Source organism: Eleutherodactylus coqui, chromosome 1 (assembly GCF_035609145.1).
Source record: "Eleutherodactylus coqui strain aEleCoq1 chromosome 1, aEleCoq1.hap1, whole genome shotgun sequence".
NCBI lineage: Eukaryota > Metazoa > Chordata > Amphibia > Anura > Eleutherodactylidae > Eleutherodactylus > Eleutherodactylus coqui.
In genome coordinates, this window is record NC_089837.1 from 126,385,569 (window position 1) to 126,409,732 (window position 24,164).

Genomic DNA, 24,164 nt, shown 5'->3' on the forward strand with positions numbered 1-24,164 from the left:
TCAATACTGGCTTGTAGCCTAAATTGGAGAAGTATATTTGTTTGTGGTCTTTTCATGTTGGTCCCAAATATAGGACCTTTTAATCATTAAATAAATCAATAAAGGTTACGTTTTAGGGGTCCCACTCAGTGATTATTCAATCGTTGGCCGTGTTTACACAGAACAAATGCACCATATATACTCGAGTATAAGCCTAGTTTTTCAGCACATTTTTTAATGCTGAAAAAGCTCCCCTCGGCTTATACTCAAATGAGATTTTTAAAAAACAACAAAAAACCCCCCGCAATACTCATCTCCCAGCCTGCGTCTGTGTCTCCGGCATGATGGTCTCCCCGGTGGTGCGGCAAGCCGCTTGAGAATTCTCCCTGCTGTCATCTCCATGCTCAGCTTTGAATTCCTCCGTTGTCAGCGCTATGTAGGTAAGCGCTGTGATTGGATTGAGGGCCAGCCAATCACAACTGGCGCTCTGTCATTTACAGCCATTCAGTAGATGACACTACTGAATGACTGTGATTGGTTTATCGAGCGCCGGCTGTGATTGGCTGGCGCTCGAACCAATCACAGCTCTTACTTACACAGCGCTGACAGTGGGGGAATTCAAAGCCGAGAAAGGAGATGACAGCAGGGAGAATTATCAAGCAGCTTGCCACACCGCCGGGGAGACACAGACCCCGGCTGGGAGGTGAGTATTGCATTTTTTCTTTACCTAGTATGTACTTGAGTATAGCTAGGCTTATACTCGAGTCAATAAGTTTTACCAGTTTTTTGTGGTAAAAACTTATTGACTCGGCTTATACTCGGGTCGGCTAATACTCGAGTATATACGGTAGTTCAAATTCGCATGATCCAATGATTTTTTTGAACGATATCGTTCCGTGTAAAATGGCCTTTATTCCTTTTATTATCTGGCTTTCTTTTCCCAGGTGTGTCATGTAATCTCAATTCAGACTCCCTGAGATTTACTTGGGTTTGTGTGTTCTCAAATTAGTCAGTTTTTCAATCATAATTTCTTTGTGATGGACCCTACTAAACAAGCTTTCTAGATGGGGACACAGACTACTACAATACTTACTGCTGATGATTAGAGGCTCTGGTCGCACAGTTATAATGACCGTATACTTATGGTCTGTAGATTTAGGTGAACATAAAATACAGATGTTAATGGTACTGTCCTCCCAGCAGGAAGAGGTAGTACAGTCTCTAGCTGCTCACATGATAATTATAGGATTGAGAGCTCAAAACAGTGAAAGAGAAAGCGGGGATGAAATCTGTATTAGACAGGAGGCTGTACAGCATGGAAAGGACTACAATATACATAGGAAATACTCAGAGCATGACAATCAAGTGGGAGGTGCAGGGATGGCAAAATGTCTTTTCGTTGGGGTGGCCCTTTAAATTTGGGAATAAACTGTGTACCCATACTCGGAGGTTGGCAATTTGGGACCAAAACATTTTCTTGTACTGTTTCGGTATACATTTGTGCCTCTGTGCTGGTGTATACCTATGCCAGAATAAGTTGCTCCTTTGGACACTAAGTGAAAGCAGCTCAAGTTTTAGGTTTCTGGTGCATTGTGTGTACTGTACAGGACCCCGAAAAAGCTTGTGCCTTGTACACAGAAAGAGATGTATAGCCTCTAGCAACTAGTTTTGTCTTTTATATACAAGGACTTACTTCTTTCTCTAGTAGTTATGTGCTTATTGAGAACCAGTCACTAGTTTTCCTTGGAGTGTTGCGCTCAAGTTACAATTTTCAGCGATCGCCTCAGGACAAATAAATATGGTAACTTGAGGCACCACTGTAGTGGGATAAAAGTAGGGCCACAATACTGGCTTATAGAATATTTCATCATTGACCTGTATTATGAGGAAAGGGTGAATTGGTTTCAGAGTAAGGTAAGATCTTATATTCTATTCTCCTGTAGACATAAGATGGAACTATAAAAAGGAAAAACGGCATATTTTAATTTTAAATGACTAACACAAAAAAGTTAAGAAGTTTAAAGCGCACTTGCTGTTCCCGTTGGTTTAAATCTGAAATGTAATTATAGAGCACAGTCTGAACATCAAAGTCAGACTTATCATTCTTTATTTAAGAAAGGGTACCCTATTTTTAGATAATGACATACTCTAGGGACATTTAATTTTATAGTGTTGTAAATCACATGAATTATCTAGAAAATGATGGAGAAAAAACTGCATGCTTTTTCAGAGAAAAATATACTAATAAGAGTATATAATTCACTTCTCACATAGGGGGAAAAATTTAGGTCACATCCAAAGTAAAAAAAAAAGTATTTCAAAGAATTAAGAGGGATAAATACTAAAATTAAATATATTATATACATACAAACACGCCTATCTATCTTATATTAGGCTAAAATGTATTTTCCGGTATAGAATGAGTACAACTAAATCTTTAATGGGGTTGTCTCACGTCCAGCTGTTTTGCTGCAGGAAACAGACAGCTCTGTACATTGTACAGTGGTCCGGGTTGGTACTGCAGGCTGAGTCCTATTGAAGTGAATGGGACTCAGCCTGCCATTCCAACCTGGGCCACTGCGCAATGTACAGAGCTCTCTGCAGTAAAACAGCTCAAAACGAAACAACCCCTTTAAAGGGGTACTCCAACAAAAAGAATTTCTCACCTACCCACTGATTGGGGCTGCAGCTGTTTCTATCTATTGCATAATAAGAGGGAGAAATCGGCATTACTAAATAAGTATACAATGAGGAAAATCTGCTTTACGCAAAAGTGGAACATGAAAATATCTTTATTTTACATACCAACCAGTGCTATAACAACTAGAATATCAGCTTTTCAGGGAGAGGTGGTCACTCACATACAGTCACCCTCCATTATACTCTGCACTCCAGAATTTGAGTTTCTGGAACTGAAAGTGGCTTTTGGAAACTGACCACTGTCAGCCATATCATTGCACCACTTTTTCGTCACTTTCTTGCTTCTTTCTTGACAAATACACATTTTTAATGGGGAGGCGGGAAAAGCTGTTGCCAGACAGCTCTTGAATTCCAAAATACCTGAACTCTCTTTACCCCCCAACATCTGTCATCAATGGAGAGTCCAAACACTCCCAGACACATAAGAGAGTTGGCCAATCCCACCGAAAAGGACAGCTTCATACAACTTTCCTCTAATGTGTGCGAGCAGTTTTAGATCTTCAGTGGCTGAACCCTCATCTGGCTCATCCCATCTGATTGATGTGTAGCGATATGACTGAATGACAGATAGATTGACTGCAGTCTTAGGATGCTATTATACAAATGTTAGAGGCTGCGGGTTACTCTTGTGATTTACCGCTAATTGCCAGGCGCCTGGACTTATCATGGTTTTAAGCTGCAAGACCAGGCACAGCACAGCAATTAGCAGTAAACCACGAGAGCTACCTGCAGCTGCCAACGCATGTGGAATAGCACCCTTTCATTCCATCAATCATTCAACATGTGAATCACAATATAGTAACTGAGACCAAATATTTGTCCCTTAGGAGTAGGTCAGGCAAAACAGATCCTTCACTGTAATTTCTTTCTGTACATTATAAGGTTTTCAGGTGACATTTGCCTTTTAAGTAAAAAAAAAAAACAACTAAGAATGCGAGGAAGCAACTTAAATGGTAAGTAATGCCAGTGAGGGAGGAAGTAGCTAACTTCTGTCCCAATAAAAAACATGTAGCATCCAGCGGTAATCTAAATGATTCCTTCAGTGTAAATACTGCACCGACTGAATGACAAATAAGAATTTGTTTGCTTCTCATTCGCCATTAAGTTTTTGCATGCAGAAAATTGAATGAGTGTAAACAGGCTGACTGTGAATGGAGGCGGCGGGCAGAAACGATCCCCAGCCTGCTCAACCTCCATTTACTAGCGATGCTTGTTCTTGTGTAAAAGCACAGGAATGATCAATCGCTGGGACAACCTATCAGGTGTCTGCACCCGACAAGTCGTATCATGTAAGTGTCCTAAATAATGTGGACCTCACCTGAGCAGCATTGGCCAATCAAAGCAGTGTCGTAGACTAATGATGCATTCTAATGTACATTGTGCATCAGTCAGAGAAGTGGTGCGTCCATCTTTGTTTCTCCTGGTTCGAAGGATTGCTTTTAGAAATAATATCCGTCTTAAGAAAGTGACTTAAGACACTAGAAAGGCCGCTGATAACTTGCACAATATACCCCACTTGGTGCTGTCACAACTAGAAGCAATAGGATGAAACTGAAAGGTAGGAGACACAGATTACATATTAGAAAAAAACTTTCTGACACTGAGGGTGATCAATGAGTGGAACAGGTTACCACGGGAGGTGGTGAGTTCTCCTTTAATGGAAGTCTTCAAACAAAGGCTGGACAGACATCTGTCTGGGATGATATAGTGAATCCTGCATTGAGCAGGGGGTTGGACCCGATGACCCTGGAGGTCCCTTCCAACTCTACCATTCCATGATTCAAACTCAGTCCGAGTTGATCTCAAGTCCCTCCCAAATTTCAACAGGGGATCTCAACCTCTCTAAGGTTATTTACTCTTACTATAGAGAGAACATCGGTGGTAGTTTGTGGGACACTGAATTACATCACTTGTGCAGTACCAAGGGGTACTTGAGGACCAGATTTGAGAAACAGTGTTATAGAAATATTTCATCACTGTATAAGATAGAAAAACATTATAGAAAAACATGATATGAAACCACAGTTATGTGTATTTATACTATGAAACTTACTTTTAGCTTTTTCACTCTTCCTGGAGGGTCTCCATCTAATACACGTACGATGTTCATCCAGGTAGAAGAGGCGGACCAGACCCTTTGTTCCACTCCTCAGTTTGATCATCTGTGTCCCAGACTGCATTACACTCATACATCTTTCAACTGCAAAATAAAGGTAATATATAATGTTATTGGATAGTCAGACAAAAGGAGGATCATAATGAAAATGTTAGTGCACCAAGAAGTGGTTCGAGATTCTTCACATGGTCCATTCATGCCGTATCATGAATTGGTGTCTATACAAGAGAACAAATATTTCAAAAGGCTTCCATGAATGCTAACAATCTTGGTAAGATGCAACATACTGTATAGCTCTTAATACTAAGTAGTGAATATGTCATTGTGGCTGTCACACAAAGTCGGTTAGCTAGGAAATGGCTAAACAGGAAATTAATTAAAGATAATAAGATTTCACCCAGGGGGGGCGCATTACAGACTCATATTTCAAGGATGCTCTTTAAAGACGATGCCAAAGAGAAAAACGTCACACCTACACTTATCATATCAGGGGTCATTATTAATTACACAGCATAGAGATTCATCAGGCACAATTATTGTTGGTACTTTAATTATTACTTCATTGTTTGACAAATTCCTCTTCAATCGCACAAGTAAACCTATTCTCTAGGATTTGCATAATTAATTATCTGCATGAACAGTATTTTAAAGACATAGATAAAAGCCTATGCACTGCAATTACGATTTTCTTTCAACCTTAATACCTTCTTAGTCGTACACATAATTTTTGCCACTTGAAATATTCAGCTAACATTTTTTAATTTTTTATAACAGTACACAATGGGGCCATGGATCAATGCGTCTCTAGTGAAAAGTATGCAGAAAAAGTGCAAATGTTATGTATCTGGGATATCTTGATTTCCCCAAAACATCTGTTACCATGCTGCATAAGAGGTTGGTATATAAAATGAGAATGCTTGGTCTGGGCGAGAATGTGTGTAAATGGGTAAGTAAATGGCTCAATGATAGAAAGCAGAGGGTGGTTATAAATGGCGCATACTCTGGATTGGGCTAATGGGGGTATATCACAGGGTCGGTTTCGGGCCCTCTTCCTTTTAATATAGTTATTCATGACCTGGTAGAAGGATTGCACAGTAAAATATCAATATTTGCAGATGATGCTAAACCATGTAAAGCATTTAGACAAGTGAAAACAGTATATGGTTGCAAATGGATCTGAATAAGTTGGAGGCAGAAAAGTGGCAAATGAGGTTTAACACTGATAAATGTAAGGTTATGAACATGGGCAGAGAAAATACATATCACCATTACACACTAAATGGGAAACACTAGCATGGAAAAGGACTTGGGGATTTTAATTAACTGTAAACTCAACTGGAGCAACCAATGCCAGGCAGCTGCTGCCACAGCAAATAGAATTATGAGGTGCATCAAAAGAGGTATAGGGGCACATGACGAGAACATTGTTCTTCCTCTTTACAAGTCACTGGTACTCAAGAAGGACATATCAGAGCTTGCGAGGGTTCAAAGATCAGCAACTAAAGTTAATAAATGTAATGGGTGGACTACTATTCCTAGAGAGGTTATTAAAATTAAGGGGAAAAAAGATGCCTGATGGGCAACCTAATAACTATGTATAATTATATATCAGGGGACAATACAGAGATCTCTCCCATGATCTGTTTATAAGCAAGAGTGTGACTGTAATAAAGGATCATCCTCTACATCTAAAGGAAAGAAGGTTTCTACACCAACATAGAAGGGGATTCTTTACTGTAAGAGCAGTGAGACTATGTTCAAGAGGCTTCTACTGTTGGGGTTTTGTTTTCCTTCCTCTGGATGAACATTAGGGGTGGTTGGGAGTAATAGACTAAACTGGATGAACATATGCCTTCTTTTTAAGCCCTATACACTATGGTTTTTGACATATTTATTAAGTCACACTGTATGGACACCACAGGGTAAGAGAAACTGTTGATCTGACTGACAAAACTTATCCAAGTACATTGTTATTGGAAATAAAACTTCCCCAAGTGGAGGGCATTTTGCTGCCCTAAAAGATAAAATTGGACAACGACCACATCAGACAATGAGCTCACCCTTTACAAAAAAATATTTTATCTTTTTTAAAAAGTGAAAAAATTGGTTTACTGAGCAGTGGAAGAACATCATCTGGTCATATGAATCCAGATGTATGTTGCATCATTCTGATGGAAGGGTCAGGATTTGCTGCAAAGATCATGAATTGATGAACCCTTCCTGTCAGGTGTTCAAAGCATGTCAGTACTTGCATCTAATTTATCTACCTACGGTAAGTCCACATGGGCAAATAGTCCTGTAGAACAATCTCAACGCCTACTGGAATCCATGCTATGGTAAACTGCTGTGATTCTGAAGACCAAAGGAGGTCCAAGGCGCTACTGGATGGTTAACTCTAGCAAAGTGGTCATTCAGTATATAAGTACAAATGCACCAGAAGGTCATGTCCAAAATAGCCAAGACCCATTCTAAGGTTTGCTTAGATGATTGGCACACATACTGTATACGAAAAGGTAAAGGAGCTTCAATACGGGCAACTATAACTTGTAAAGTAAATCGAGTAGATTTTATAGACTTGGCAAATAGGATATCAGAAATGTGCATAGTAACATACTGTTCTCATCCCAATTGATTACATTCCGTTGCCCATAGGTTGAAATCAGTTATTGTACTCCAGCTGAGAGCTGTGCGACCTCATCACCGGTGGAGGGCAGTCCGCTTATCTGCTACAGGTGAACATCCAGGTTCACCCCGTCCTCGAATTGATTTACTGCTTTGACAGCTATTATAATACAGTATAAGGACAAGTTCAGAGAGATCATAATAACCGTGCGGAGCTTTGTTCTACAAATGTTATCAAACCACCACATCGTCCACAATCACAGGAGCTGGCGGTGTCATTTTAAAAGGTGTTTTCTGACAATAGAAAAAGCCCACTGAAGTTGTCCCCCATTGGGAAGTATTAAACTTTGCGTTCTTCTCTTTCAATTTCTCTGACCAGCATAATGATAAAAATAATGAGATCGAATTATTCTTCTATGTAAAAGGGAAGAAAACAAGCTACAACAATCTGCCCAGCAAATGCGGGAGGATGGAAACATTGAAGGATAGTACATTATTATTTATAAAATACCAATATATTCCTACTAGCTCTACTATCCGCATACAGATCTCCCAGGAGACCCGGCCCTGCAACAGCTTTCCTTCTCAGGTTTCTAACTAAAATATCATGGGCTGAATTGAGCAATGTGCTGTATGTTAAAAAGTGTGATCCGGGTTAACTCAACTGGCAAATAATAAGGAAGCAATGAAAACAAAAGTGATGCCCCGGGAGACATTCACTGCAAACACAAATTGGCAATATATTTTAAAAAACAGATGGCTGGAAGTCATATTTGGAGCTCAAGATGTCCAATCTGCATCTCGCCCAGTAAATTGAAAGAGAATTTCTGTGCCCATGTTCCACCTGAACTTCTCTGCGGTATAGACTTGGGGTACATACATTAGTTTGGCATTATATGTATTCTATTTAACCTCTTTACTCCAGAGCCATTTTTTTGTTTTTTTTCCAATTATTTTTTTTTCCTCCCTACTTTCAAAAAAATCATACCTTCATTATTTTTCCGTTGACATAGCCAGACAGATGAGGCGTTGTTTTTTGCAGGACAAGTTATATTTTTCAATAGTACCATTTAATGGATCATAATGTATTGAAACACTGTAATCATTTTTAAGTGGGGTGAAATGAAAATTGCTAAATATATATATTTTTTACAGCATAGTGTGGCAAAAATGCCATGTTTTCATCATTTTGTGGGTCAATGTGATTACAGCAATACCAATTTTATATCGGTTTTTTTCTACCAATTTAAATTTTTTTTAAATAGCTTTCTGTCATTATATTCTGAACCCCATAACTTTAATTTTCTATTGATGGGGTTGCGTAAAGGCTTTTATTTTTTTTGTAGGATCACCTATAGTTTATGTCGGTAACCAGTTTGGGGTACATATAACTTTTCCAGCGCTTTTTACAAAAAACGTCTTCATGGAGCTAGTTTGTATAATTTGTTTCCCGTGCTTGATAAATAATGTAATATTTTACAGCACAGGTTGTTATGGATGTTGCGATACCAATTATGTGTAGACCTTTCTGTTTTTTGTTCTATTTATTTTTTCAATATTTAAAGCCTTGTGTAAGGGGAATAACTGCAGCATCTTTGGGAGTAAACGGTGCAGAAGAGTGATTAGATAAGCAAGTCCTGATCATTTCACTCCTTTTCTGGGAAAAAAAAACCATATGTGACAATCAGAAAACAAATATGCTCTCTGATTGATGGGGACTAATAACATGAATAAAAATACATGTCACCTCCTTTCACCCGGGACAGGGAGATATACAGAAGAATCACAGATCTTCTTTGCTGCTGCAGGTCTCCCCTCGCCCTGCCTCTCTCCTCTGTACACTGGCTAAAAATGACAGCTGGTAATTCAGTGTTACAGACTCAACTTCAAATGGCTGTAGGTCTGGTTATGTAAGGGCTACGAACATGTTTGGGGAGTTTTTAAAGCTTGTGCCAATAGAAAAACTTTGAGGGTAAGCATAGTAGGAATTTTCATTCCAATTCAATGGAAGACGGATACATTTTAATAGGGGTCTTTTCCTATTGTTAGAAAACACACTTAAAAATGACACAACCAGCTCCTGATTTGGTCACATCCACTACACTGTTTCAAGGATCAGGACAGCCCAGTTAAATCGATTGAAATTTTTAATATCAAAGACCTTGATAAAACTATTTTTTGGCTAAAGCTGTGTACAGTGATCTAAAAGTTAACCAGCTGTGCTCCAGTTCTAGGCTTTAGAGGTGGCTTCTAAGCGCTAGGCCTGAGGTTCTCAAGCCTTCATAGATCACAATCCACTTTCAATTTTCAGCAGAGACAACCCCTTTCAGAAAATGCCCACACTCCTGGCACCAATAGCTAACAGCTGATTTGGTTAGGGAAGCTATAGCCAGGCACCTATGTTTTCCCCACAGAGGGCACTGCAGAGGAAATATAGTATTGCACTGCAGTTATTCAGGTGATTTGCTGTCCATCCAATACAAGGAACGTTTGTGCTGTACAGGATTAGAAAAACATGGCTGCTTTCTTCAAAAACCAGTGCCACAAGGTTAGGTATGGTACTGTAGCAGAGTTCCATTCATGTCAACAGAGCTCAGCTGCAATACCAGACACAACCCATGGGCAGGTGTGGTGTAATGTCTGGAAGAAAGTAACCATGTGTTTCTAATTCTGTTTAGACCATTTAATACCATATCATCCCTTGATCCACCAGTGCATAATAGTTTCCTGAGCTAACAATAGCTGGAAAGCCACATATATTGAGCCCAAAAGCCATATGTAACTCCTGAGTCACTGGTTGGGAAACACTCTTCTGGGCTTTGGAGAAGCAGCGGCCACTATATCTTTTATATTTGTAGTTCAGTTTAATCTCCAAAATATTTACCACTAGTTGTTTTGTTAAGATATAAAGTTTTCAGATTTGCTCTTTATTTTGAGAAAGGTCTTAAAGTTTGACAACAGTTTTAGATTCAGGTGCAAGTTGATCCAGTGATGAAGCCAGGCCTTAAGACTGTAACCAGTCTCTGATGTAGGGTTGGACGATTTGTCCTAAAAGTAAAATTTTTTTTTCAATGGCTTTTTGATTTTCGATTAGAATATTGATTTTTTTTTCCTAAAACAAGATAAAAATATACACTGAATGGGACAATTCTGCTAATCGGTATCTATCAAGAAATTGCTGCTTATACAATTTCTTAATGTAAAAGAATGGGGTACAAACTTTGGTTACATATAAAGAATGGGGTTCTACTTCCCCCTTGTCACATTCCCATATACTAAGCCCAATCATCAGAGCCCCACATACTGACCCCAGTCATAACAGCCCCCATATGCTGCCCTGCTAGTTGTCACAGACACCATATACTGTCCCCAGTCATCCCAGCTGCCATATACTGCCCTCCTCCCTCAGTCATCACAACCTCCAAAAACTGCCCTCTACCCCCTCAATCCTCACAGCCCCATGTACTTTTTTCCATACTCCTTTGTCACATTGCTGTTGAGCCAGGATACCGTGCAAGAATAAAGCATAGCAACAATTGGCTGAGCCTCAGCCAATCAGCTCTATGCTTGATGCACCATTTGTAGGCTCATCAGCGCCCAGTACACTGGCGAACTGCCAGACATCCTGCCTACCCTACTTCCCCTTGAACAATTTGTCCTGTACACATGGGTGGGGCTAATATCGATGTCATGATTACGATCCGAGTCAAAATCATGCCTCAGCAAAATGGTGATTTATTGAATTCATTTGATAACTGCTCGGCCCTACTCTGAGGCCATAAAAATATACAACTATTATTGGCACATCACACACTTAAAAAAAAAAGGGATTCAGTTCCAATCAGAACTTGCCGATTGTCAATTTACTTTAAAGGCAAATATATTAGATGTTAATGGGATGAAACTAAAAAGGAGGAGACACAGATTAGATATTAGAAAAACCTATCTGATAGTGAGGGTGATCAATGAGTGGAACAGGTTACCACGGGAGGTGGTGAGTTGTCCTTCAAAGGAAGTGTTCAAACTGAGGTTGGACAGACATCTGTTTGGCGTGAATCCTGCACTGATCAGGGGTTGGACCCGATGACCCTGGAGGTCCCCGCCAACTGATTTAAAACCATTTCATCAATCCACAGACTACGTTATCCTTTGTGCATTCTCAAAACACTATGCAAAGTAGTAATAAAAAAATAAAAATCAAAAAAAAAAAAATCACAATTTATCTAGATCAAAAATAAATAAACCATTACAAAGAATTCATACAACAGTTATTCAGGTAATTGAAGATGGATAATGTGTCATCTACAGAGCAGTGTTCCCTTCCTAGACACAAGGCAAAGGGAAAGCCTTTCTAAAAGCTGATCGACAGAAAGATTATTAAGGAGCAGCAGCTTGGAATCCCAGCCCACTTTCAGTCAATTCAATTAAAAGCCAAGCTTTAGATGAATTCCAGCGCATCATGCTCGGCACTTTATCCCTGCTATCTGAAACATAATATAATTACAGATTCGGTTTTTAGTAATCATCGTTGTTTTATCTGGGAGGGTGAAATACGCCAATGATAAAAATGCAGGTTTTTGCTCTTTAAAATTGCAGGTTATATTTTTTTTTATGAACTTACACTATTATATTTGGAAACGGCATGAACAACAACTGCATTATATATGCTTATGATTGGCATTGCGCCCTTTATAATTAGATTACTCATATTCGTGAAGTTGGCAACAAATTTCAATTCTACTAGTGTGGTTCAGGATGTCATTTATGATTGCCTCTAATCTAAGGAGCCACAGACACATGGCCACTCTTAGGGCTCATTCACATGGGCGTATTGCATATTTCAGGCACGTCAATACGCAGTGTATTTATTTCATTGAACTATGCCTAATCCCTGCATATTGTTTCAGTTGCGTGTGAGAAAAAAAAAAACAAGAACGCCCCACTGATGCCACGCATAAATGTGCAATGAATACACATGTATAGTGCGGATTGACTACATATTTACGTGTTCCCATTAACTTTATTAGGCTACTTTGGTGCATATTATACACAAAAATAGGGCATGTTGCGAATTTTTTCACAAGCATAAAAAAACATAGGTCTGAATGGACCATTGTAAATCAATGGTGATTTAGCAGCGCAAATACGCTCGTGTGAATGAGCCCTAAAGCTGTAATCCTTCTGAAGAAGTCACAGGACACTGGATAGAGGTTTTTATACACAGTAACATCCTGGATCGCCATTTTCCATAAAAGCAAAACCATGAAAGGAATTCATGTATGAGGGCTCATTCAAAATAACTTTTTTTTAATTTCGGTTTCCATTAGAGCATCTGCGAAATGGAAAAAAACTGTTCCATTTTAAGTCCCATTGATTTCAAATGAATTTTCTGAGTTTCAGTTATGCTCAGTTCAACTCCTTCTGGTTTGATTTCCAATTATTTCTTTTTTTTACATGGAAATAATACCGCAGACCGCTGCACTATTGTTTCCACAAGAAAAAAAAGGGAAATTAAACAGAAAGGATACTTAACTTTTATTTATTTATACAGTCAATAGGTTTCAATTTGGATCCATTTGTAATGTCTATTGAAAGAATCAGTCTTTAAATGGGAATGCACACTGAAGCCAACTGAAACAATGACGGAAGAAAAATTACTTTTTCAACAGATCTGTCTATCAGATTCATAAAAAAAAAAATAAATAAACTATAGTTTCCATTTGAATTCTCTATTGCTATCCGTTCCATTTTTGAAAAAACGGACCATTGAAAACAGAAATAAAAACGCTGATGTGAACAAGCCCTTAACTGCAAACTTTGAACCTGCCTGTTGGTATTGCCAAATATGCCCATAAACAGATTACAGAAGACGCCTTAATGTGAAGGCTAACAAGGATCATGCATGTTAGAAGTATGTGGAGGTAAAGCAGTTGTACCGGGAGCACAGTACAGGAATAACTTGGTAATCAGCGGGGGTCTCATTACAGAGACCCTCACCTATCCTGAGAAGAGGGATCCTGTGTCGCATCTCCTCTCCACTACAGGCTTACTGCACCCCCCACAGTGGAGGAGGAGACTGAATGGAGCGCTGGTTGTGCAAGCCTGCTTTAATGGGACTGCCATAGATAGCCAAATGGCAATTGCTCGTGTATTCTGTCAGATCCATTGATATTAATGAAACGGTGGCCACACATGCTCAGCCAGGGCTCCAATCATTCTGATGTCACTACAAGGTGTGAAGTGACAGGCAAAGGGGGACACAGGACCCCATTCTTGAGGTCGGTGGGAGTCTACCCTCTGGATATGGGATACCTTTTGATTGTGGTTCAAACCCTTCAAACATGCCTGATCCTTTGTTATGCTGAGCAATAAGCAGCTGTTAGAAGCATCTGGCAGCAGCTTATGTCCCTCTTCTCATTGAAATAAACATAGCAGAGAAGAGTGAATACGTTAATATGATGGTTGGGTCAGACAGTTTATCTAATTGTCAGTCGAACACAGTTATTTTATTAGTACAGCTAATAGTGGCCAGGTAATATAAAAATATCTGCAACACATTGCAGAAGGCTGAACAGAGCAATTAAGAGTCATTCTTCCTTCCTAATCCCCTGAATCTATACAGCGGTCCCTAGAGTTTAATTTTACAAACCTGTAAGCACTGTGTGCAGCCATATAATGCCTCTGGTAGCACGTCTAATGAGAATACCTCCATAACACTGCATTAAATAGAAGATGGCATGATGAAATCAGAGACCCATATATTTCTATGGGTGTTACATTAGAGCTCTCTACAACTCCGAACTTGTTGGAGTTTTGAAAAAACTGTCCTTCAGCAAGCAGATTCTTCTTAACAAATTTTACCATTAGAGAAGTTAGAGACTTTGAAAAAACAGGTGAAGAATATAAAGTGTCCAGAAGAACAAAGAAATGGCTAGAAATGTCTGCAAATGAAATATATGCTTGCCTTTAGGCACATGTTCTTCTTAAAGCTAATTAAAAGTCTAGAACCTAATGGAATACAAATAACGTTTGGAAGAAATAAAAGAAGGCAGGAATGCATTAGCATGGGCTACATATCCCACACAAAAGTAAATAGCATTTTGGTGCCTTTCTTCAGTGCTGCTAATGGTCCATACATATATGATGGCTGTGCTGAAGAAAGGTGTAAGCTGTCACATTTCACCTAGCTGCATCAAGATTTCCTCCCATTATTGCACATATCCCATCAGTTCTAAAGCATTGAAGGATAAAACCATCCCTTCCATCTGAATGGGGAGGTTTCTGTGGCTTGTACATGGGACTTGACCATCTCATGCAGACGGATATACAGGATAGATTAGTGCAACAGAAATATTCCACATACCGCTATATTCTAAGGTCCTTTTAGATGGGCCTATAATGCTGAGCAAGTGAATGTTCATTTGCCTGGTCATTGCCCCCATGTAAATAGGGCAATGATCAGCAGATAAATGAGGAAGCGCTCGATTGTTGGTTGATTGGCCTCCATGCCTGTCCGTATCATATCTTGTATCCAATCTAGAGGTGGTACAACAGGGTACTAGAGCCTCTATGCCTGTCTGTATCACATCTTGTATCCAAGCTAGAGGCGGTACAACAGGGTACTAGAGCCTCCATGTCAGCCGGTATCACATCTTGTATCTAAACTAGAGGCAGTAAAACAGGGTACTAGAACCTCCATGCCTGGCAGTATCACATCTTGTATCCAAGCTAGAGGCTGTACAACAGGGTACTAGAGCCTCCATGCCTGGCAGTATCACATCTTGTATCCAAGCTAGAGGTGATACAACAGGGTACAAGAGCCTCCATGCCCACCTGTGTAACATCTTGTATACAAGCTAGAGGGGGTACAACAGGGTACTAGAGCTGCCATGCCTGGCAGTATCACATCTTGTATCCAAGCTAGAGGTGATACAACAGGGTACAAGAGCCTCCATGACCACCTGTATCACATCTTGTATACAAGCTAGAGGGGGTACAACAGGGTACTAGAGCCTCCATGCCTGGCAGTATCACATCTTGTATCCAAGCTAGAGGCGGTACAACAGGTTACTAGAGCCTCCATGCTCACCTGTATCACATCTTGTTTCCAAGCTACAGGCGGTGCAACAGGGTACTAGAGCCTCCATGCCCACCCGTATCACATCTTGTATCCAAGCTACAGGCGATACAACAGGGTACTAGAGCCTCCATGCCTGTCCGTATCACATCTTGTATCCAAGCTAGAGGCAGCCCAACAGGGTACTAGAGCCTCCATGCCTGGCAGTATCACATCTTGTATCCAAGCTAGAGGATGTACAACATGGTACTAGAGCCTCCATGCCCACTTGTATCACATCTTGTATCAAAGCTAGAGGTGATACAACAGGGTACAAGAGCCTCCATGCCCACCTGTATCACATCTTGTATACAAGCTAGAGGGGGTACAACAGGGTACTAGAGCCTCCATACCCGCCTGTATCACATCTTGTATCCAAGCTAGAGGGGGTACAACAGTGTACTAGAGCCTCCATGCCTGGCAGTATCACATCTTGTACCCAAGCTAGAGGAGGCACAAGAGGGTACTAGAGCCTCCATGGCCACTTGTAGCACATCTTTCATCCAAGCTTGAGGCGGTACAACAGTGTACTAGTGCCGCCATGTCCACCCGTATCACATCCTGCATCCAAGCTAGAGGCGGTACAACTGGGTACTAGAGCCTCCATGCCCCCCGTATCATATCTTGTATCCAAGCTAGAGGCGGTACAACAGGGTACTAGAGCCTACATGCCTGCCTGTATCACATCTTGCATCCAAGCTAGAGGCGGTACAACAGGGTACTACAGCCTCCATGCCCACCTGTATCACATCTTGTATCCAAGCTAGAGGTGGTACAACAGGGTACTAGAGCCTAGGAAAAGAAAAACAATTGCTTGCGCTCGCGGGGAAACAGGCACAAAGTTCAAATTGATTATAGTATAATCAATTTATTAACACACGATAGGGTACTAGAGCCTCCCTTCAAGTGTTCCGTTTTCTGCAATAAATTTTCCTTTTGCTCTGATAATGTAATCGCTTAATTATATAAATGTTACAATCACACACAAAGTTTCATTCAATTGCGACAACTCCTTCTAGGGGATGGCTTTTTCTTTTGAGAATTAGTGTACATTAGGACGTTGCATATGTTAACATTAATAGTATTGTATATTGCAAGTTTTAAATATTTTTACAGCATTTCAATATGTTCATTTAAATATTTCACATTGACATAACATTATGCCCTGGAAAAAGTCATCCAGCAAAACCCAGGGTCAAGTTACTTTGTGGCCTGTTGATTTCTGCAGCAGTTACGCTTTAAGCCGGTGTTCTTTATATTCTACTATGATTATTAAGGGAACTACGTGTGGTGAAGAGGAGGTGATCCCTTGAAGTCATATCTATTTGATTCCTACATAGAGTGGCGAGATATATTTTATAGGTACAATTGCAACTGTTGAAAACAGCAAGTACTTCAAAGTGTTTAGAGAGTGGCGGTGCAGCACAATTGTGAAGCTCACGAAAATGACTGCATTTATAAAGACGCCACTCATGTTTAGCTTCTGTATACAAGATCAAAGTACAATCTTATAAGAGTGGGACCATTCCATGCCAAATCAACAGAGCTTCTAACCCGACCATCTTGGATCAGATGAAATTTGGGATAAACAGAAAAAAAGAATGGGCCTATTAAGCCCCAATACAAAATACCTGCTATCCACTTCCAAAGGCGGTAACAAAGACAACTGTGTTTGTGTACCTGAAAACACCGAAGTGACAACTGAGATGGATAACAGCAGTACGGGTGCGATGGTATGGACAGAAGTTTTATATCATGGATTGATAGGCTCGTTCTTATTTTCGGTTTGTCCGATCATCCAGAATTGGGATTTTTTCAACAACATGTGGTGGCAGGTGGATGTGGCACTGGCTCATTATGCACTGTGTTCGTGACTAGTTACACAAGAAGTTTCCAGAGAGTTTGATAGGCGCACACTTGTCCAGTGTAACCAATTCTACGAAAGCATGAAATGTTTCAGTTCCAGGTACTTGTCTGGCTTCTTCATGTAGTCTGTAGCAGCTTCTCATTCACCATCATTTCTTCTTGACACACATATTCAAAGTTTATATATTTTTTTAAACTATGTTCTATAACATTCTTATTAGAGATGAGCGAACGTACTCGGATAAGCACTACTCATCCGAGTAATGTGCCTTATCCGAGTACCTCTCCGCTCGTCCTGAAAGATTCGGGACGCGCTGTGGAGCGGGGAGCTGCAGGGGAGAGCCGGGAGGAACGGAGGGGAGATCTTTCTCTCCTTCTCTCCCGCCCGCTCTGCCCCGCTCCCCGCTGCGACTCACCTGTCAGCAGCGGAGCGCCCCGAATCTTTCAGGACGAGCACAGCGATACTCGGATAAGGCACATTACTCGGACGAGTAGTGCTTATCCGAGTACGTTCGCTCATCTCTAATTCTTATATAACATAGGATACAAAAGGTAAAAAGAGGGAGGGGGTACAAGAAAGCCAATTTAAGATAATTATATATAAATAAAAGAGCATACAAATGGCTGCCGGCAAGAACAGGTAGAAAAAAAAAAGGAGAAAGTTAGAAGAATGGACAGAACAAAGGTTAGCTTTGTACTGATGTAGAAAGAGAGACAAAGCGGTAAAAGGGAAATTATAAAAATCTTCAGAACTGGTAAAGCTTATATCCCAGCTGTAATCCTACAGAGATCAAATAGAAATCAAACAGCATCAAATTTATCTAAAGAGTTGTGAATGGAGGTAGTGAGATAGTCCAAAGAATAATATTCTTTAATGCAAGAGTAGAGATCTGCTACTAAGGGTCCACTACCACGGTCATCATAGATTTCCAGAATTGTGCAATAAGATGCTTAGCTACAGTTAACATATAGAGGACTGGTTTTAGAAAGCCCTCTCTAAGGGAATATTAAATCAGAGAGTCTATAGGAATATTTATACTGTAGAAGGGAGTGTACTGATTGCCAGAAGGGTTGTATAAGATGACAGTCTCAAAACAAGTGTTGAAGAATTCCCTTTTGGGAAAGGCATCTCCAACAAGAGTCTAGAGAACTTGTGAAGTAAAGAGGTCATATGATACCAAGCCATCACATTTTTTGAGCATGGAGAACTTTTAGCAGCTTTGGACCATATCCTACTTCAAAAAAAACTCAGAAATGTAAAAGAACATGTCTTGGACAGGAATTCTGTGAATGTAGATATAGCATAAGTTAGCCTGACTGATGTTGTGGGAGAGAAGTAGAGGACCCCTAGGTGGCTGCAGAAAAGAGCATTAGAAACCGAAGTGCTTGAGAACTCTAAATCTAAATGGCCAGTTAAGGCAGTCAAACATCTTTTTGTCATCCATGTGCAAAAGGATAGACCCCCACTTGTCTCTGGTTGGCAATCTCTATCAGGTTCACCACTCATCTGGTATCATCTCCAGTCAAACAGAACGGGCAAAGTCCACCGGATCTTTTTGAATAAGTTTGGGTAGCCACACATTCAACAGATCGGCTAAGAACCTATAGAAACTTTCAAATCAGAGTTCAAGAGTGCAACGCAGCGATCGCTTAAGCAATCGTGACTGTCCTTTTGAGGTTTGAGAATAATGGTGATAAGAGAGTGAAGCAACAATTGTGGTATGGGTGTGTCCTGAAGAAATGAGTTTAAAAGGGGGATCATATGAGAAGCTAGAATGATCAGGAAAAGTAAGTAAGGCTATCAGGACCAGGTGATCCTGTCCTAAGTGGGCTATTGCTTCTAGAAGTAAAGTGGGCAGCAGACAGAAAGCCAAATAACTGTCCAAGCGTGAATCCCTAAGGAAAAGATCTGTGGAGGAGGGAGTCTAGCTATGCTACTTTGGAGGACTCGTAAAATATAGTGCGTGGCTGGTCTTTAAGAGCATAGGGAAAATAATTTGCTGCTTCACCCCGCAGTTGTCAGTCAGGAGAGTGTGAGGTTTGCATCCGTATTTCTAGAAACTCCTTGCGTAGCGAATTAGTTTCTCCGCCTTAGCCAAAGACAGGTCTATTAGCTGAGATCTAATAAATGCTTGGGGGTAAATTTTGAGGGATGTTGGCCAAGACATGTCTCAACATAAGAGCGTTAATTTTCAAAGGCAATAGAACAGGTCATGACATCTTTTTTCAGCAGATGTGCAACAGAAATACACTGGCTCAAATTTGTTCATTTGAATGATTTTTGAGCGGTAATCGTTACGTATAAATGGGCCATAAGACGAAGTGACCCTGTGGGTCCATATCAGAGGACATAACTTGAAAGGGGCAAGATTAAGATATTAAGATGACCATACTGACAGTGTAATTGGGAGTCGTAACCATTAGGACTATGGGAAACCAATATTTACCAAAATTAAAAGTTCATTTGCGATCCATGTATGTTGCTTGTAAAAAAGTAATATCTGCCCTGGATCTACAGAGATCCCGGAGGAGAAGGCACCTTTTAACATCTGAGTTGAGGCCCTTTACATTAAAAGGGAGATAAAAACGAGCAAAAGCGTTGTAAGGAAGCTCACGTATAAAATACCTGAAGTAACCTTCTTCAGGGTAGGAAACAGGCCATAGCTTGGAAGGGAAGAAAGGGCACAGGGACCCAAAACTATAAAAAAAAAAAAAATACCTGGGAAAAGCCAATTAAAACATTTTTTTACGTGGCCCGATGTCACTGTAGCATGAGAGCCAATGATCAAAATAGGCAGCTTATTTAATTGGTCTTTAACAGATAAATGGATATCTCCGTTTATTGAGCACTTATTAGCACTCATTTAATTGGCCTTTTGTCCCCCATTTAGTTGCTTTTTTTGGGGGGGGGAGGGTTGTAATGAGTACTGCCGACATTTAACTGACATTCTAATGAATTAGACAATCTCAGATTTTGGCCACGAGTCTATCATGTAATACCTGTGCTGTGCGGCCCCTCACACAGGAAGAGGTGTTGCAGAAAACAGTTTTTTTGGCAGCATACATGACCCAATAAGCAGATGAATGAGTGTTTAGCTTTTTGTAGCTTCACACGGGACTTTCTACTCTGCGACCAACACACTTTGACTTTTGTTTCATTTTTTTTTCCAATCCTTACTTTGGTGTTAATGTGGCTTTTTACATGTTATACTGAGAAAATGTCTATTTAACAGGAGCAGCACAGTTTTTGTGTTTCTGCAGGAAAAGCAGAGAAATCTTCAGTGCCATGTAAAGATAAAAGTTGAGAGCCCTCAATTGTTTATAGTGGTGAGGGGACCTAGGCACTCTGGAGAGCTGACTATTTGTCATCATCTTTTCATGTAGTCCTTAAATGCATCTAGTCAGGCCCCCTGTAACATCTGTGTTTGGGCCCTGTTTCGGCTCTCCATTTCTCTGTTCCGTTTTTGGTACTGAAGTTCAACTGATCCATTTTATTCCCATTAAAATCAATTAAAAAAAGAAAATGTTTCTGATTGAATATATTCTGTTTTTCTGCCATTTTTTTACAGGACCACAAAACACAATCTGCAGCATTATTGGTCCCGTAAAAAAAAAAAAAAAGGAAGTCAAATGGAGCAGAGTCAAAAAAACATTTCCATGTTTTTTCTATCACTGATATCAATGGGGGAAAAAATGATCTGTTTAACTTCAGCTTCTTTCTTCCAAAATGAAACAAAAAAAACCAAGAAGCCTAACTGAGCCCAAACACACAAATGAAAGGTTCCTGAGAAAACAGTAGTTTCCTTCGTTGCAGGGAAGAAGTGATGGTTAAAATCTTTGTACTTACTGCTGTATAAACTAAAAAACTTTAGTAATAAAGCGACAAATGAGCAGCCAGATAATGGAGAGGGGCGATGACCGCTGCTCTTCACTTCAGAGTAGGCTTCTTCAGCCCAGTATTGTATGTATTAGGGCTGTTCAGACCTCGATTATAGTCGCCGTCCAGGAGTCCCATCGAGGTTTCGGTTTAAAATCCCCAAAACAGCACCCTTGGACGGGACCATTAATGAAAACTGCTGAAACAGAGACCAATACAATCTCCATTTATTTCCATTATTTTGTGCCACCGTGTTATTCTTTGCAGCTTGTGCTCTTCCTGGATAGGGTACTGAAAATATAAATGATCCTTTTCATCTCACATAGCCCGAGGGAGGACTTTGTGTCTGAAGTGTCACTACTATATACAATATACTTCTGAAACCCTTGTGAAGAGCTATTCCTTCAACTGCATCAAAACATTGTATGTGGTGCGGATCCTGCTTTGTTAATGTCTCCTTTTGAAGAAGACTAACATTCTGTTTGCACAAAGAATAGTTATATATTGCTGCAGGATAAAGGCTTTTGAGTTTGAGGCTCCATAGTAGCAAATATAAACCAATCGGCCCCAAAACGTTACCATGATGCAGGGACCCTATATATCAGTACTACCTGTACTGCGGTATTACTACAGCATGTGTCCACATTGCCATTTAGCATGTGTCCACATAAGGTTTTTAATAAAGAACCGGTCAAGAAACCATGTCAAACAACAACAAGAACTTCTTTTTGTTATCTTGTTGTTTGACATGGTTTCCTGACCAGTTCTTAATTAAAACCCTTGCTAAATGACATTGTGGAAACCTGCTGTAATAATACCCTGTACTACCCTAATGGCAACCCAACATCAAAAGGGGGCTTCAATATTGTATAGAAGACACGGTGTTAAAATTCACTCCTTAACATGGCTCTTTAAGTCAATGACATGTCCATATAATCTTGAAGAAAACATTACCCAGCCTAAAGGCCCATTTAGACTCAATGATCATCGCTCAAAATTCGTTAAAAATGTCGAAAGTGAGCAATGGTTTTGCTTTTAAAGACTGTTTAAGTGCAAAGATTATCGTTGGGAAATGGACGATAAACGATAATTGAACGATAGTTTGTTTGAATGGCCTGTGCACCATTGAAGGTAAAAAAAATGGGGTAAAAATCGTTAAACGACTGAACGCATAATGTATGGAGCATGGCAGTATAAATGGTACAGACGGCTGTCTAAGAGAAAAAAGCCTTTCTTGTTCCATAGACAGACGTATAAGCAACGTTTTGACCTTTCCGGTCTTTATCAAGCCACTATCAATAGAAGCAGAGCAGTAGATCCATGCTCCGGAAACATATAAATGATTCTCTTCTCCAACAGGTAAACAAATTGATGGCATAAGAAATACAGGAGATCTAATTGGAACAGAGTTGGGATGACTTGTGCCCACTAGGACCACAAGATTCTGCTAGAGAACCTAGAAAAATTTCAATATAGAAACTCGTGGGGCAATGGATGGATGGCTTGTGTTAGTCTAGCGCAGTGTTCCCCAACTCCAGTCCTCCGGGACCACCAACAGGTCATGTTTTCAGGATTTCCTCAGTATTGCACAGGTGATGTAATTATTGTCAGTGCCTCAGACATTGCCAGCAGTGTTCTTACCATAGGATATCCTGAATACATGACCTGTTGGTGGTCCCTGAGGACTGGAGTTGGGGACCTCTGGTCTAGCATGTGTGGCATTGCGGTTCAGCTTCATTGACTTGAATGTGAAATAGCTGCAATACCAGACACTAACCATGGACACGAGTTACACCACTTCTGGAGAGATTTTTTTTTTTCTAATTCTGGCCCATCCCTTTAAACATCCTTTTACCTGCAGTGATTTGCTCCCACAGAAGAATTCTGATCAATGAGATTGGCACTCTTCTACGCAGCACTTACATGGGCCAATTCATACTATGTGGAACAATTAATCATTCTAGCGTTCATCCTGAATTAGGAATCATCGCTGTTAGCAGCACATCACCTCTCCACAGGGGAAAATGTGCAGCCAACAACATTTTTTATTGGCTGCAGAAAAGATGCAATGAACTGATGAGCAAGCATTGTTGGCTCTATGGCCCATTGGGTACAGCTTTACATGGACCAACAGTCAAGAAAACAAGCGTTTACATGAACATTCCTGCCTGTCGACCCGAGGAAATGGGCTTTAAAAGTGTTCATATTTATTTGCCTAGTAGATCAACTGTGTAAAGTCATATCTGGTTATAATACAAATATTTCCCAACATAAACCCCTTTCTTACTAGCTGACCTAGACTTACTAGACTAGATCAATCAGTCTTATGATGGACCTAAATTAAGAGAGTCTACACAAATAGCAGAAAAGACATGGACTTTCTGTGGAGACTTGAGCTTGGAAAATCTGGAGTATAAGACAGCGCAGTAAAGTGGATGAAATCTTGTAAAGTAAGGAGACATTTGGAGAAAAGGGAAAACCAGGAGAGCGCAGTATCCTTAAGGCCAATAAAGCAGAGCATGTGGTGGAGAATTTGGTGATCTACAGTGTTAAACGCTGCAGAGAGATCCAGGAGGACCAGTAGAGAGTGGTCGCTATTCAATCTAGCCATCAGAAGATTGTTTGACAGTTTAGTAAGAGTGGTTTCTGTAGAATGTAGAGAGCAAAAACCAGACTGTAAGGGGTCAAGAATAGAATTATCTGAGAGATAGCTTATTTGGGAAGAGAAGACCAGACGTTCCAAGAGTTCGGAGATGAAGGGGAGATTAGAGACGGGTTGGTAGTTGGCAGCACAAGTTGAGTCAAGAGACAGTTTCTTTAGTAATGGGCATGGAAAGATACTGAAACAAGACAGGTTGAATACTGTTGTGAGGTGACCGATGACAGCC

General features: G+C 40.2%; 1 protein-coding gene across 1 annotated transcript in view; it reads right to left on the bottom strand.

Moving 5' to 3' along the window:
- PLCH1 (phospholipase C eta 1) overlaps positions 1-24,164 on the bottom strand; it is a 267,361-nt gene that overhangs the window by 125,918 nt on the left and 117,279 nt on the right. Inside the window, exon 3 of the mRNA XM_066600144.1 lies at positions 4,733-4,879. Within this exon, the coding sequence (XP_066456241.1) occupies positions 4,733-4,879 (147 nt within the window). The remainder of the gene's footprint in view (positions 1-4,732; positions 4,880-24,164) is intronic.